General features: G+C 40.1%; 1 protein-coding gene across 10 annotated transcripts in view; it reads right to left on the bottom strand.

Annotated features, from left to right (window-relative positions):
• Nucleotides 1-16,811, bottom strand: part of Csnk2a1 (casein kinase 2 alpha 1) — a 46,817-nt gene that overhangs the window by 16,995 nt on the left and 13,011 nt on the right. For 3 of the 10 annotated variants that reach the window (NM_001429690.1, NM_001429688.1, XM_087646652.1), the window contains 2 exon segments: nucleotides 2,442-2,553; nucleotides 6,256-6,465. In NM_001429690.1, the coding sequence (NP_001416619.1) occupies nucleotides 2,442-2,553; nucleotides 6,256-6,356 (213 nt within the window). In that variant the 5' untranslated portion in view covers nucleotides 6,357-6,465. 10 annotated transcript variants of the gene reach the window in all.

The raw sequence follows: 16,811 nt of genomic DNA, 5'->3' as shown, positions 1-16,811 counted from the left end.
ATAAAGAAAATATGGGGGGGGGAGGGGGGGTTGGAGGGATGGCTCAGTGGTTAAGAGCACTGACTGCTCTTCCAGAGGTCCTGAGTTCAATTCCCAGTAATAACATAGTGGTTCGCAACCATCTGTAACAGAATCCAATGTCTTCTTCTGGTATAGATTAATTTACATCCATAAAATAAATAAATATGGAAGGAAGGGAGGAAGGAAGGATGGGTAGGCGGGTCACAGATTTCTCAGGATCCCTTCTTCTAGCACTGTCAGGCATTCTGTAGGCACTAAAGAAGATTTCTACTCCAGCTACAGTGTACTCATATACATAAAATAAATAAATAAATCTTTAAAAAAAAGGCAATCTTTTGGGCTGGACACGGAGGGGCACAACTTTTAATCCCAGCACTCATGAGGCAGAAGCAGGTGGATCTCTGAGTTTGAGGCTAGCCTGGTTTACAAATGAAGTCCAGGACATCTAGGGCTCTGTTACAAAATAAAACAAAATTTCAGTGGGGCCAGAGAGATGGCTCAGCATATAAAGACACTTGCTACCAACACTGCTGAACTGAGATTCATTCCCCGAGTCTGTGAGATAGAAAATTGACTCTTGAGAAACTGTCTTATTTCTAGAGTCTCAAAATAAGTAAATAATATTAAAACAAAGCTTTTAATATATTAGGGGAAAAGAATGGGTATTCTGGTCTCCAGCTCCGGAAAAAAAAAAAAAAAAAAAAAAAAAAAAAAAAAAAAAAAAAAAAAAAAAAAAGAATGGGTATTCTTCACTCCTTCCTGTAAAGTCTTCCTATAGACCAGGTAGCTTCTAATTCATACCAATGTTCCTGCTTTGCCTCCTGAATGTAATGTCTTTTAAAATGGTTAATAGCTAGAACTATTGCACATTTTTGTTTTGCCTGTGGACTACCATTAAAAAATTTTGAGACAAGGAAGGTGTTTCTCAGTAGCGACGACAGACAGCTCTGTGCTAAGAACTATGAGGTGAGTCTCCAGGACAGTATGGTCAGCAGCCAGTGCATGGAAACAACTACTAATGGAAGTTGCACACTGACAGCCCGCTGGCTAAATAGGACTTGTATGATATTTCAAACCTTGAACAAAAATTTATTTATTTTAAAATTTGCATGTATGCATGTATGTGGGTTTTGCCTGCATGCACATTTGTGCATGTGTGCCTGATATCCTCAGAGGCCAGAAGAGGACATCGGATCCTCTAAGACTAGAGTTCAAGATGGTTATGAGCTGCCACATGGCTAGGAATCAAAAATCAAAGCCAGGTTCTCCAAAGAGCAGCTACTGTTCTCAACCACCCAGTCATCTCTTCATTCTACAGTCAACATTTTAAAATATCAGAATGCAAATATGGGTTTCTAGATTCTCTTTGCAAAAGAAAGCATTAAGAGACACTAGATTGCACTGTTAACATGACACTAGTCACCTGCAGCTAAGAAGCAACTGCCTCCTTTTGTAGGGGAGGGTGTGTATAGGTGCATGTGTATGTATTCATGTGCGTGAAATGTAAAAGCTAGGTCAATACTAGACATCTCAATTGCTTCTCCATAATATTGTCATAACATAACATTTATTTACTTTTCAATAAACCCCATGGCATACGCATGGAGATCAAAGCATAACTTAAGGAGACTAAACTGAGGTTGTCATTCTTGGCTGCAAGCATCTTTACCTGATGGACTACCACTTTGCTAGTCCTCCACCTTTTGAGACAAGGTCTCTCATTAAACCTGAAGTCTCCTGATTAGCCTGCCTAGCCACCAAGTCCCAGGCACACTCCAGTCTCTACATCCCCAGTACTGAGATTACAGGTGCATACTGTTATGTCTGGCTTTTTAGGTGGTTACTTGGGATCTGAAACCAGGTCCTCAGACTTGCATAGAAAGCATTTTTCTGACTAATTTCCAATCTGTTATTTTGTCTGTTTTTCCTTTCTCGTAGCCCTAAGAATCAAACCCAAGATCTCCACACTCTAAGCAAGCCTTCTACCACCGCACACATGCTCAGGACAGTTCCTCTTTCTGACAAGGCACGCACTTCCAGGTCTGTCTAACCCCAACTATCCACATGGATGAAGTTCAGGTGGTGACGCATTACCCGCACTAATGTCATCTGCTTGCCTTTCTTATCCTTACAAAGCAGAGAAAATGGTTTGCTTATTGATAACAAAAGCACAGGACACGGACACTGCAAACTTGGGAAGAGGAGTCTGCGCTTTTACTCCCCTCTCTGACCACATTCCAACGATCCCTTCTCCTGTAGGTTTAATCTGTAAAGCTAGATCAGGTGCTCTACTGACTTCACACAATATAATGGGCAAGCTAAACTACAGAAACAAAAATATTTAAGTGACATGTATAAGGCATCTATGTGTATATACTCTACATTCCAAATAACGACATTGTTTCTCTTCTTATACTCACCTTGAGAATTTTAACAACAACTTTTTCATTATTTGTGATATTGATGGCTTCAAACACTTCACTGTATTTGCCCCTGCCTAATTTTCGAACAAGCTGGTAGTCATCTTGATTTCTAGAGATAAAAAACAAAATGACAATGATTTCAAAATACCAAATTTTCAATTTTCTAAAACTGTATTTTTGTCAGACATGGTGGTACATGCTTGTAATTCCAGCCTTGTAAGTGAACACAGAAAGATCTACATTTAAGGTCATCCTGGTCTGTTTATAGAAAGCTTATTGACTGCCTGGGCTACAGATGACTCTGAAAAAAAGAGAAAAAGGAAAACACACGATGCAGGGAGAGAAAAAGAGACATACAACTCTATTACAGGGTAACAGATGTAACACAAGAGGTATTCCAAATGCTACATTAACCCAAAAAAAAAAAAAAAAATCCAGAAAAATTTGAGGCTATGGCTCAATTGGCACCATATACATGGCCCTAGGTTCAATCCCCAGAACCATGTAAACCAGACATTATGATACACATCTATATTCCTAGCATTAAGTAGGTATGTATCAGAAGCTCCAAGCTATCCTCAGCTACAAAGCTCAGAGCTAGCCTAGGCTATATGAGATCCTGTCTCAAAAAGCATTAATATTAATAACAACAACAATCACTATTATTAAGCTTTCTCAAATTTATTTTTATTTTTTTTTCTTTTCTTTTTTTCGGAGCTGGGGACCGAACCCAGGGCCTTTGCGCTCTACCATTGAGCTAAATCCCCAACCCCTCAAATTTATTTTTAAATCTCAAACTGTTATGTACTAATGGCACTGTGCACATAACTTGTATTGGGATTTAGTATGTTTGTTTCCAACAGCATGCTACTTCCTCTTCAATAACAGATCTGTATGTACTCTTGCTTCATACTACCCAGTCCACTGTTGACACTTAATAGAACTCAACAAAGATTAAGAGTAAGAGTATTACAGATATACCTGGAAGCAGCCCTTTCTTATCAGACCTTTTTCTACAAAATTGCTTCCATGTATGTATGTATGTATGTATGTATGTATGTATGTATGATCTCTCACCTGTCCTTCAGGACAAGATCTGATATGTAATAAAGCTTGCAACCATATTAGAAATAGTGAACCATAGGGGTCCCGCTTTTACCTACATTCTATTAAATAATAAGAACATTAGAGGGCCTGAAGAGATGGCTCAGCAGTTAAGAGCACTGACTACTCTTCCAGAGGTCCTGAGTTCAATTCCCAGCAACCACATGGTGGCTCACAACCATCTGATGCCCTCTTCAGGTGTGTCTGAAGACAGCAACAGTGTACACGTAGTAGTAGTAGTAGTAGTAGTAGTAGTAGTAGTAGTAGTAGTAGTAGTAAATAAAAACATTAGAGCTTATAGGCAGAGTAAATAACAAGGTGTGTTAATACTTCCCTTCTTCCCCTGATGCTTACTTAGAGGCTTTTGCTCTAATTAACAATAAACATTGTTCCTTTAAAGGCCTGGCTGGTTGCAGGGGTCCACAAATGTAATACCAGGACTAAAGAGGCTCAGGAAGTGGAATAGCAAATCTGAGGCTAGCCTGGGCTACAAAATGAAGGCTCAGTATAAAAACAAGCAAGCAAACAACAACAAACCAGTAAGGCAACTAGTAATTCTACTAAATATAATAGTACACACCTATTCCCAGATATTTGGGAGGCTGAGGCAGGAGTATAACAAATTTAGAGTTTGCCTAGGATACAGAATAAATTCAAAGTCAGCCTATTAAGCTTACAAAAATGTTAATCTCAAAATAAAACTAAAGTGGGGCTGGTGGCACATGCCTATAGTAACAAATCCTAGTCCTTGGGAGGTAAAAGCAGGATGATCAGAAGTTTAAGTTCATCCTAAGTACATGAGAATCTGTCAAAATTTATCTTCCCACCAAGAAAATGGAGCTGGAAAGATGACTTACTGGTGGTTAAGAGCAACTTGTTTTTAGGGAAGACCCAGCATCCACATGCTGGCTTATAACCACCTGTAAACTTCAGTTCTAGGGAACCCACCCCCCTCTCCTGATCTCTGAGGACACCAGGCAAAATATGCATATATATCAAATAAGTAAATTTTAAAATAAATACAGGCTGTAAGATGGCTAGGAAGGTAAAGGCCCTTGTTATAGAAGACCTGAGCTCAACTCTCTGGTCCCATACAATACACAGAAAGAACCAGCTCCCAAATGTGGCACATGCAGACTCCTCGCAAATAAAAAACGTGTAATAATTTTAACACACATTCCATGAAATAAAATAAAATGAAAAACAAGACTGAGAGGTAGCTTAGTTAAAATATTCTACCATGCATGAATCCCTGAGGCATATATAACCTGAGTATGCTGGTGTCTACCTGCAATCCCAGCTCTGGAGAGTGGAGGCAGGAATACTGTAAGTTCAATGTCATCCTGGGCCAGACAGCATATTTGAGGGCAGTCTGGGAGACTGGAGATATAACCCTGCAGTTGAGTATCTGCCTACAATCTATAAGGCCCTTGGTTTAATGCTAAGTAATAGGGAGCTAAATTCTATTTCTTCTTATAATACAGTATGTATCATTATCAGCCATTCATTTTTCTCAAGCAGTTAAAAAGGAGAAAAAAGAAAAAATGAACTAAGAACAATGGACAATATTAGTATTATCCAAAATATTTCTATTTGTTGAGTTCTCTCATACAACAGCTTATAAACTAACACAAACAAGCAAACAGCACCATGCAAACATTCAAAGGGCTGTCTAGTGCCATTTCAGCAGAGCTATGAGTAAACCACTTGATTTGAAGACAAGATTCTCAAGACTTCTGTAGTAAATATAGGTATACCTAGAGTTCAAAGTCTGTGACACTATACAACTGTTAAGATTATCAAATAGTGAAAACATTTATTGGTTTGTACCATGGTTCTTGATGGTATCTCTAAGGCAAGAGATATATGCAGAAAAATTGCTTGCTGCTAAATACCACAGCGTGCTAGAGTGGAAAACATGTGCTATGACAGACAGCTCAGGGACAGTTTTAACCACTTAGGAGTATAGAAAGTCACATGGAGTCAGATATAAAATATAGTCTATGGGAGTTAACATTTTATTTATTTATTTTTGAAACACAGTTTGCTGGCTCAGGTTGATCTATAATTCAAAGTCATGTGGCTCATGTCAGGTTTCTACATTTATAGAATGTGGTCAGTTATATGTATATAGTTATATTCGGTGTGTATGTATGCATATATATAAAACAATTTTTAAATTGCTTTACTTTGTACTGAACTATCAAATGCTTTTTATCACAAAAATGACAACTCTTCAATTAAATGTCATGTTCATACAGGAAATGCAAACATTCAAACAAGCCTCTCATCTGGTAGAAAACAAAACAACAGCTCTTGAGAATGCAACTGGAGTACATTCCTATGCACGTCACAGGTCTAGGATGGACACATGGGAAGGATAGATGGTGTAAATCCTGTTTCTCATCTTTTAGTATCACTATGGGGCAGAACTCTGATCCCCAAAATGCTATATATGATGAGAGTTTGGTGATTCAGCCTCTCGCCTGTTTTCAGTGCTGAGGAACCACATTTGCCTTTACCTCAGAAGCCCAGGCAAGTCCCACCCTTGTGATCTACCTGCCAGCCTACGTACGCTGGGCTGCCAAATCACAAGCTTGCCCTTGTCCTGGAGCTTTGGAAGTTCAGGGAAGGCCTGCTGACACGGTCAGTAAATCTACAAGGTCTATCACTTTGGGTGAGCAGAAAAGTAAATGGAAATAATTACCCCCATTCCACCACATGTGATTCATAGTCCCAGTACTCTCGGGGTCTGTGTGTGTTAACATCTGTGTAAACTCTGGCCCTGCTTGGCACGGGTCCCGACATGTCAGACAGGTTGACGGACAAAGCTGAACGTGATGTTGGAAGATCTGGCAGTTACTGTGTTTAAAAGCAGAAGTTGATAAGACTTTGTTTCAGACCCTTTTTCTTCACACTGCAGAAACAAAATGAAAAAAAAAAAACAAAAAACAAAAAATTATTTTTCAAAGTATATTGCCAAGAAAACTGTTTTACTACTAATAATGGTCTCAAATATAATTTGTGCCGAAATATCCCAGCTGTGCTAGAACTGATACTGAACCTAATCAACTCTGCAGAGTAGCCTGTAATCTGAAAGTAATGTTTGGATATTCTTTTTAAGAGAGCATAGAAGATAAAAAGAGCACTGAGTAGATGCAATAGCAACGCCACTGTTTATACAGAATATTAAGATAAACTTGACTTCAAATTTAAAAACAGAAATTGGTACTTTCTATAGGAACAAACTTAATAAAAACTGCTAATAGGGTGTGGCAGCAGACACCTGTAACCCTAGCACTTAGAAGGTGGCCCAGGATTTCTAGGTCAACATCAGCTATATAGAGTTTGAGGTCAACTTGAGCAGGACACCATGTCACAAAACAAACTAACTACCAAAAAAAAAAAAAAAAAAAACAAAAAAAAAACTTCAGAAAAGAGCCCAGCACATACGAAGCACAGGAAGAAGTAGAAAATTCATGGTTAGCCCTAACTATTTATCAACTTAGAAGCCAGCCTAGGCAAAATCAGTACACTTCTATAACCATGCTATCAAATCAAATACCCTCCGTGACGTCTGTCTTCCTCCACTGAAATCCCTACAACACTTGCTGATCCGTGTAATGAAAACACACTGGGCCTTCCATGTGGTAACTTCAGAGAGACATATGTAGTTTTCTGGTTCATAATGCCTAACTTCATTCAAGAGACAGCCTGGTCTACATAGGATGCAGGCCAGCCAAGGTCAAAACAATACCACCATCGCACACAACCAAAAGACAAAACAAAGCAAAACACCAAAACCCAAAATGAAAGCAAGAGACACGACAACTCAACACAGCATACTTCCCTTAACTATTGTGTCACAGAGAAGAAGATGTAACATAAATAATACTGACAAAACTAGACAGAGGCAAATTAAAGATTTATACTAATGAAGTTGATACATTAGGATATATATTTTTTCCTGAAATAACTAGGTATGCCCACATGTGTATATACATATACAGAAGAGAACACTCATAAATGAGAAAATACAACAAAATATTACATTGGGTAGGGGCTGGAAGGATGGCTCAGTCTGTAAAGCACTTTACAAGGACCCGAGTTCAATTCCCAGATTCTTGGTTAAAAACAAGAAAACAAAAAACAACAGCTACTTGTGGTGGTCTATGCCTGTAATTCTAGTGCTGGGGGAGACACAGTCAAGATTTCTGAGACTTGGGCTGGAGAGACGGCTTAGTGGTTAAAAAACACTGACTGCTCTTCTAGAGGTCCTGAGTTCAAATCCCAGCAAGACAGCCACAGTGTGTGTGAGTGTGTGAGTGTGAGTGTGTATGTGCGTGAGTGCCTGTATGTGTTCGTGTGTGTATGTGAGTGTGTGTGTAGAAAATAAATAAGTTTAAAAATTTTCTGAGACTCTGCTGCCAGCCAGTTCAGCCCTAAAGTGAGCACCAGGCAAATCAAGATCCTGTTTCAAAAAGGAAGTGAATGTATTCTTTTTTTTTTTTAAGATTTTTTTATTTATTATTATATGTGAGTACACTGTAGCTGTCTTCAGATACACCAGAAGAGGGCATCAGACCTCTTTACAGGTGGTTGTGAGCCACCATGTGGTTGCTGGGAATTGAACTCAGGACCTCTGGAAGAGCAGTCGTCGCTTTTAACCGCTGAGCCATCTCTCCAGCCCATGAATGTATTCTTAAGAAAGCACCCAAAGTTATTTATTCTGTGGCCACCATAACAACTGTACATACATGTGCACCCTCAAATATGTGTACTGGTGCACACAGAGATATAAGTTAAGCAAAGCACACACCACTTACCCACACCCACACAAAAGCAATTAAAGGGCTGGAGAGATGGCTCAGTGGCTATTGACTGTGGCTATAAGACAGCCACAGTGTACTCATATACATAAAACAAATCTTTTTTTACAAAGGCACTTAGGTGTGGTGGCACAAGACTTTTAATCCCAGGACTTGGGAGGCAAAAACATAGGTCGATCTCTGTGCGTTCCAGAGCAGCCTAGTCTACAAAGGGAATCCCATTACAGCCAAGGCTGTTAGAGAAATTCTGTCTTGAAAATAGAAAAAAGCGGGCTGGAGAGATGGCTCAGCGGTTACGAGCACTGACTGCTCTTCCAGAGGTCCCGAGTTCAAATCCCAGCAACCACATGGTGGCTCACAACCATCTGTGATGAGATTGGATGCCCTCTTCTGGTGTGTCCGAAGACAGTGACTTATATATAATAAATAAATAAATCTTAAAAAAAAAAAAAAAGAAAATAGAAAAAAGCAAACCAACCAAACCAAATCAAAAACCAAAACAAAATGAACCAAAACCATAAAAGGGCAACTTGAGCTACTAGGACACCAGTATTCTTTTTCATTTATCTTATACACTGTCAGACATTTTTAATATAAAAATATACAAGTGTATCATTTTAGTCATGTGTAAGTATACAACTTAGTAGCATTGGTTACATTTATAATCTTGTGCAGCTATCAATTCACTACCTATTTCTAGAAACTTCCAAACAGAAATTGTGTGCCCATTGAAAATAAACACCCATATTTTGTAATCAGCTTTACTTCTCTATTTGCACAACATTTGGTCTATTTTCTAGTACAACGACAAGCTTCACCCTCTAGCATGCCTTATAATTTCATTCCTTGAGTGAGAATAATATTCTATGCATTTATGCAGTATACTTTGCTTATCTACTCATCTGTTGGCCCATACACTTGATCTGAGTCAGCATTTTAGCTACCGTGACTAATACTGCTATACACATGGGCACAGTAGAATTTGAAACCTTGCCATCAATTCACAACTGTTGACTTGCAGTTCAGAACCATTGACTTGTGGTAATCTGTTGGTTTTTTGTTTTGTTTGGTCTTTTGGTTTTCTGAGACAGGGTTTCTCTGAAACTCTGGCTGTCCTAAAACTGCAGACCAGGCTGGCCTGGAATTCCCAGATTACCAGAGGTGGGGACCTCTGTCTTCCAAGGGCTGGCATTAAAGGGGTGTGCTGCTTCCACCCAGGGTGGGCTTTAGAGTCCACTACTGGATGGGGTTTTTGACATGGGATTCACTATACAGCCCAGGTTGGCCTTGGATTTATAATCTTCCTACTTCTGCCACCCAAGTGTTGATTCCAACTTGCACTTCCCTAAAGGTTAGGGATATTCCTACCCTTTTATGTGTTTATTGGCCATTTTTATCATTTTAATCAAAGAAATGTCTATTCCAGAGTATCATCTATTCTGCTTATCTACGATTTTGGTGCCACATACTATTTATCTTTGTCTCATTTAATTTTGAGACCATTTCCAATAAAAGTTTAAAATAGTGGGTTTATCCATTCACACTTAGAAGAATTAAACTGAATCCCAATCTCAGACCTATTATAAAATCAACTCAAACTCCATCACCACTCTTAATATCACCCAACAAAGGATTGTTATCTAGAATATATTAAGAGCTAAGAAAATTGCTCTTGCTCTTTGCTCTTCTCTGCTCTCTTACCCTCTTCCCCTTTGTCCCTGTCCCTTTTCTCCCCATTCCCCTCCCCCTTTCCTCCACCTGCTCATGGCTGATCTTTATTCCTCTCCTCTTCATGTGGGAAGAAAAAAAAAAAAAAAAGAACTGAGAAAATTATGCTTCAAGGGCCACGGAGAGGGCTCAGCAGGTAAAAGTGCTGTCAGAACAGATCTTAAGAACCTGGGTCTGGATCCCTGAAACCTATGGAAGAAATGGCCTGTCCTCTGACCTCCATTCACACAAGTCTTTTTTTAAGAAAATTAAGAATGAAAGGATGGCTCCAAGCATCAGACATTCGCTACATGGTTACCATGCATACTCATAAAATAAATCCTTAGGAAGGAAGGAAGGAAGGAAGGAAGGAAGGAAGGAAGGAAGGAAGGAAGGGAGGGAGGGAGGGAGGGAGGGAGGGAGGGAGGGAGGGAGGGAGGGAGGGAGGGAGGAAGGGGATTGAAGGAGCTAGAGAGAAATGGTTCAGTATTGACAGCACTCACTACTCCTACAGAGAACCTGAGTTTGGTCCCCAACACCCACATTCCTGACCATCTGTAACTCTTGTTCCAGAGTATTCAATGTTCTTTTCTCTCCATGGACACTGCACACACACAGTGCGCAGACATTAATGCAGGCAAAACACATACACACAAACACATAACCTAGAGTCCTTTGATAAAAGTTTCAATAAAGGACTATCTGCACAGGGTTGGTCTATGGACATGTCTGTGAAGAAATGTCTTAAGACAGACACTGTGGACACCATTCCCTAGGCACTGGGTCCTGACTTGTGTGAGGTGCTTTAAAAGACTTTATATACTAACTGCTTTAAACTCCTGCTGCAGGGACTCCCGCAGAGTGATGCACTATAACCCCAAACTATAAGCTAAAGCAAACTATTTCACACAAATTGTTCTTTTTTGGAATTTTCTTTATAAACATTGTTTTTAGATGTTTTGAGGTGCATGTCTTTAACCTAGCTCTCGGGAAACAAAAGTAGACAGAACTCTTGAGTTCTCCGCCAGCCTGGTTTACAGAGCAAGTTCTAAGACAGCAAGGCCTACACAGAGAAACCATGTCTTGAAAATCCAACAAAAATAGCACATTTAAATTTATGTGTATTTATATTTTGCCCACAGTATATATATTGTATACACACACACATATATATGTATATGTGTGTGTGTGTACATCTGTGCACACATACATCACATGCATGGCGGGTGTCCAGTTAGCCAGGAGGGCACTAGTTCCCCTGGAACTTAAGTTAGAGTTGTTTGTAAGCCACCATGTGGGTGCTAGGAATTCTTAACCACTGAGCATCTCTACAGCACCCCCCATTTGAATATTTTATCATAGCAACAGAAATGAAGCACATTCCAAACTGGACAACCAAACTGTAAACCTTTAATCACAGCACACAGGAGGCAAAGACAAGACAGGACTAATAGTTCACTGTTTATAGCCTCCAATGAAGGTGCAGGAACAAGCCTGTAATCCCAGCACTTAGCAGGCTGAGGCAGAAAAATCACGGCAAGTAAAGTCCATGCTACATAGCGAGGATGATCCTGTCTGTAAGTCAGCAAATCATCTCTCACAAAAAAAAGACATCCACATAAACTTCCAATGGCTGGCCTTTTCTAGAGTATCAGAGTAATATGGGTTTTTGAATTGTGGTGCTGCAAATTCAGTTAACGATTGGGGTTTAGAGAGTTGAAAAAACAGAGGTGTGGTAAATAGGACATGAAAACCCAGATGATCTATATCTGAACACCCAAACACCTCTCACTCGCACCTCTGTAACTTCTACATGTATATTACATAAACCTAACAAAAGGAAACAAAAACAGACCAAGTTTCTCAACTACTGGTTTGGTTTCTTCATATATTTCCTCTTATAGCTAACCCTCATGTACACAGGAATCCACTCTAAAAAGTGAAATTAGGAGGCTGGGGATTTAGCTCAGTGGTAGAGCACTTACCTAGGAAGCGCAAGGCCCTGGGTTCGGTCCCCAGCTCCGAAAAAAAAAGAACCAAAAAAAAAAAAAAAAAAAAAAAAGTGAAATTAGGTTTTGGATTACTGTTCTCCCTTGGGCTTCTGCAGAACATTGGCTCCAGGATCGACTACCAGCAAATACCAAACTTTGAAGGAACTCCAAGTCCTTATAAAGTGATATCGGGTTAGGTATCTTAGCATATACCTATAACCCCAGCAATTATGAAGGCGGAGCAGGACTGACAGTTCAAAACTAGCAGGGGCTAATGAGACTGTTTAAAAAAAAAAAAAAACCCAGAATTTTCTTGTTACCTGTGTACTTTAAACTATTCCCAGATTATAATACAATGTTTAATGTACATAATACTCAGTTCTATGTAAATGCTACATAAAAAGCTGTTAGAATATATGGTTTAGACAGTAACAGTCTCTCCCTGCTCAGTACAGATTTAACTTGTTTTTCTGAACACAGTTTTTCAATCCATGACTGGCTGAATCTGTAAAGGCAGGAGAACACAAGGCTAATCAAGCATGAACTAACTTAAATGCTTAAAGACTTACCTGTGGACTGGTGAGAGAGTTCACTAAACAGTTCAAGCAGAGAGAGACTGAGAATGAGCAGGGTTCAGGAGGCAGAGGCTGTTATGATACCTAAGTGAGAAGGGCCAACCCAGCTCAACCTAGGCTGCAGCAGCACAGGCAGCACAGACGGCTGAGAAACCCTCTGGCACAGAACTGATGTATAACAAACAGCTCTGGGTAGAGGAAAATGAAATGGGAGGTAACTCATTTCTATTTGAATACATTGTTGGTACCATGTACTGGATAGGTAAAAATTCACAAGATGGGTTTTGGATGTAAATTTAAAATGGCTTTAAGACATTCAAATGGAAATTCTGAGTGGGCAATTAGAAATCAGAAGTCTAGAGCTAAAAGATGTTCTCAGCTTTAAATACCCAATTGTCTTAGAAATTCTTCTTAATATCCATTGTGTGTGTGTGTGTGTGTGTGTGTGTGTGTGTGTGTGTGTGTGTGTACGTACACATGTCTCAGTGCATGTGTAGAGGTTAGAGGACAACTTGTAGGAGCTAGTTCTCTCCTATCATAAAGGTCCCAGATACCAAACAGAAGTCATGAGACTTAGTAGTAGGCACCTCTGCCCAATGAGCCACCTGACCAGCCCAACTCAAACAGTTCTATAAAGCAAACATTACCTTCTTTTTTTTTGGTTCTTTTTTTTTTCCGGAGCTGGGGACCGAACCCAGGGCCTTGCGCTTCCTAGGTAAGCGCTCTACCACTGAGCTAAATCCCCAGCCCCAAACATTACCTTCTAATCTACCTTTTCTAAACTACAAAAACCAAAACAGCCTAAAGAAATTCAGCAGACTAACCAAAGAATACCCACTACAAAAGAAAGTAAGATTCAAAGTCAAGTTGATTGGTTTTTGAAGTTCCAGGTTTTTATTTCTGTATCTTCCTTCTGCTTTAACTTCCAAATTCATGCCTTGGCTTCCTGAGGCCAGGATTTGAGGTGTATGCTACCATGCCCAGCTGGAATTCTCTGCTTCCTGCCACAAACTTCCACATTACTACTCAGTCTTCAAATCCTATTTTCTTATTGGATCTTTAATTCTCTCAAGTCAAGAACCATGTCTCACATAACCTTTCAAATTTTAAACTGAGGAAGACACACATAGGTCCTGTCGAAGAACAAACAGCAAGAGCTCTTAATCCATGAGCCATCTCTCTAGCCCTCCAGCCTTTTCTTTCTTTTTGCCCCTCTCCCTTTTTTGGTTTTTCAACTAGCTCTGTAGACCAGACTGACTTCAAACTCTACCTACGTCTACCTCCTGACTGCTGTGATTAAAGCTATGCAATCCCACTGCCCAGTTTATGCCCCTAGCTTTCTATGTAAGTGCTGGAGACTCATACTCAGGTCTTCATGCTTCAAGCACCCTTAACCCCACTGACCTATGTTCTCAGTCCATACTTTAAAAAGAGCTTATTTGGAAGTTAACAAAGCACATGAGTATTGGCTATCTGGAGGGTCAGTTTTTATAACCACTGCACAGTAAATTAGACCTTAAGGACATCTGAATCATCCTAAATTACCACCTTCCCAACCATTTAGTAACTAACAATTCCCTGGCACTGTATCTACAATCCAAAACCCTCACTCAGCCTGACTCTGAAACATAACTTGGGGGGGGGGGGGGGGCACACGCATGCCTGTTAATTCCAGCACTCAGTAGGCTGAGGAAGGAGGATCATTAAGAAATGAGGCCACCTAGCTATAAAACAAGACACTGCCTTAAAACAACCAAAAGACATTGCTAAGTCTTAATGCCTGAAGTTTAGCCTAAAACAAATCTGTGAAAAACCTTTCAAAATCTTTCTTACTAAATAAAGTCTGACCACACCAAAGCCAGTTACATGGCTCTGTATAACCGATTCTTCAATAAAATAAAATTAAAGGAAAACTCCACTAAAACTAAGAACCTTAGAAATGGTCCAATGTGCGATAACTACAAAAGCTGGGTTACATATTCCTACTAATGTCATTTTTGTTGAAGAATTGTCTAGTGTTTAAAACAAAAGATAACACCAGAACTTGAAAAAAATGAAACTAGTTTTTATACCACAAAAGTTTTATTTAGTCCATTTAAATATTAATGTTTATTGCCCATCAAACAAAGCATGAGAAATGGGGATAGAGTTCACTGGTTAAGCGCCTGCCTAGCACACAGACACCTCCAGAAAAGCAAATCAATCACCAGAAGCAGCTTGCCTTTTTTCCTGTATAAAAGTGACACTGGATCAGCATAGTGGTGCACTCGCAAGGCAGAGGCAGGTGAGCTGTTGAGTCTAAGGCCTGCCGGGGCTACAGAGCTAGTTCCAAGCCAGAGCTACATAGAAAAACCAAAAACCCTGTCTTGAAAAGCATTCCTGCCACATAGCAAAAAAAAGTGGCACTAGGGGTGGTCCAGGGGCTTTAGATATGCTGGACACATTGTGTAGTATTTCTTAGGTCCTCTGACTAGGAAACGGTAAAATTATAGTTAAGAGTGGAAAGAAAATAGGACTCAGAGAAAAAAGCAAGCAAGGAAAGCTGCAAGCCCTTTGTTAATCCCTGAAGATTAAAATCTTGTTCTGACTTAAGCCAAAGTCTTGTACGGTAGGGAGTCTAATGGGTAAATGAAGTTCATTACACACGCTGAGAGTCAAGATGGAGAAGACTAGGGGAAGAAATAAATACATTTTAACTTATTTTAAGGTAGCCTCTGGAGACCCAAGAAACAAGGTCTTTATAGTTAAAAAAAGAAGTGTGTGAGTGTGTGTGAGTGTGTGTGTGTGTGTTTGCTATGTGTTTCAATGACCCACCTATACCTATAGTATCTTGGAGGTGGAAGCAGGAAAATTAGAAGCTCAAGGTCAGGCTGGAGAGATGATGGCTCAGTGGTAGAGAAACCCCAGGTTCCATTCATAGCATTCACAGGACAACTCGAAACCATCTGTAGCTCCAGTTTCAGGGAATCCAAAGCCCTCTTTTGACCTTGGGGACATTGAATGCATTGGATACAGAGCAGAGACATAAAGACAAACAGAGAAATTAAAATAAGGAGGACCTGGGTTCCCAGCACCCACCTGTCAGGGTCCCAACCATATGTTGGTTCTGGGGGAATCTGAACATCCTCTTCTGGCCTCGACAGGCACTGCATGCATGTGATGCACATACACACACATAAGCAAAAGGAAAATAATCAGGCTTTTATTTTCTTTTTGAGACAGGGTCACCCCCTGAGTATCTTGGAAATCACTATATAGACTAGGCTGGCCTCAAACTGAGATCTACCTACCTACCTCTGTGCTGCTCACCCCACCAGTGTGGGTCACCACACCTGGCTATAACTAAAACTAAAACAAAACCAAAAAACCCCAAAAACCTCACCATCAACAACATAGTGAATTTGTGAGCAATGAGTTCCACGAGACCCTGTCACAAATTAAGAAATAATTTAAGTAAGGGAGGGAGCAGCAAAATGACTCAGCAGGTAAGGAGCTTGCTGTCAAGTCTGAAAACCTGAGTTTGATCCCCAGGACATACATGGAAGAAAACTAGTTATCCTCTAGCCTCACAAAATGCTATGTCATGCATGGGTATGCATGTGCACACACACCTGTTAAAAAAATAATTTTTTAAAAAATTACTGGGGCTGGGGATTTAGCTCAGTGGTAGAGCGCTTACCTAGGAAGCGCAAGGCCCTGGGTTTGGTCCCCAGCTCCGAAAAAAAGAACCGGAAAAAAAAAAAAATTACTTGGGGTTGGGGAATTTAGCTCAGTGGTAGAGTGCTTGCCTAGCAAACGCAAGGCCCTGGGTTCGGTCCCCAGCTCCGAAAAAAAAAAAAAAAAAAAAAAGAAAAAAAATTACTTAATTTGAATGAGTGTTTTTCTGGATGTGTGCCTAGAGCCTTCAGAAGTCAGAAGAGGATACTGGGTCCCCCGGAATTAGAGGTACCCTGTGGCTGCTGGGACTCAAACCCAGGTCGGTCTTCTGGAAGGACAAGTGTTCTTAACTGTTAAGCCTCCTCTCCAGCCCCATTTTTTATTACTACGATGACGATGTTTTATGACACAGGGTCTTTCTGCAGTCCTGGAGCTTGCTATGTAGACCAGGACAGTCTACATAGCAGTCTAAGGGCTCCTCCTCCTTCTGCCTTTGTGCTGGAA

The sequence above is a fragment of the Rattus norvegicus genome, chromosome 3, assembly GCF_021556685.1.
Source record: "Rattus norvegicus strain SHRSP/BbbUtx chromosome 3, alternate assembly SHRSP_T2T, whole genome shotgun sequence".
In the NCBI taxonomy this organism is placed as follows: domain Eukaryota; kingdom Metazoa; phylum Chordata; class Mammalia; order Rodentia; family Muridae; genus Rattus; species Rattus norvegicus.
This window is presented reverse-complemented; position numbering and strand designations above follow the sequence as displayed.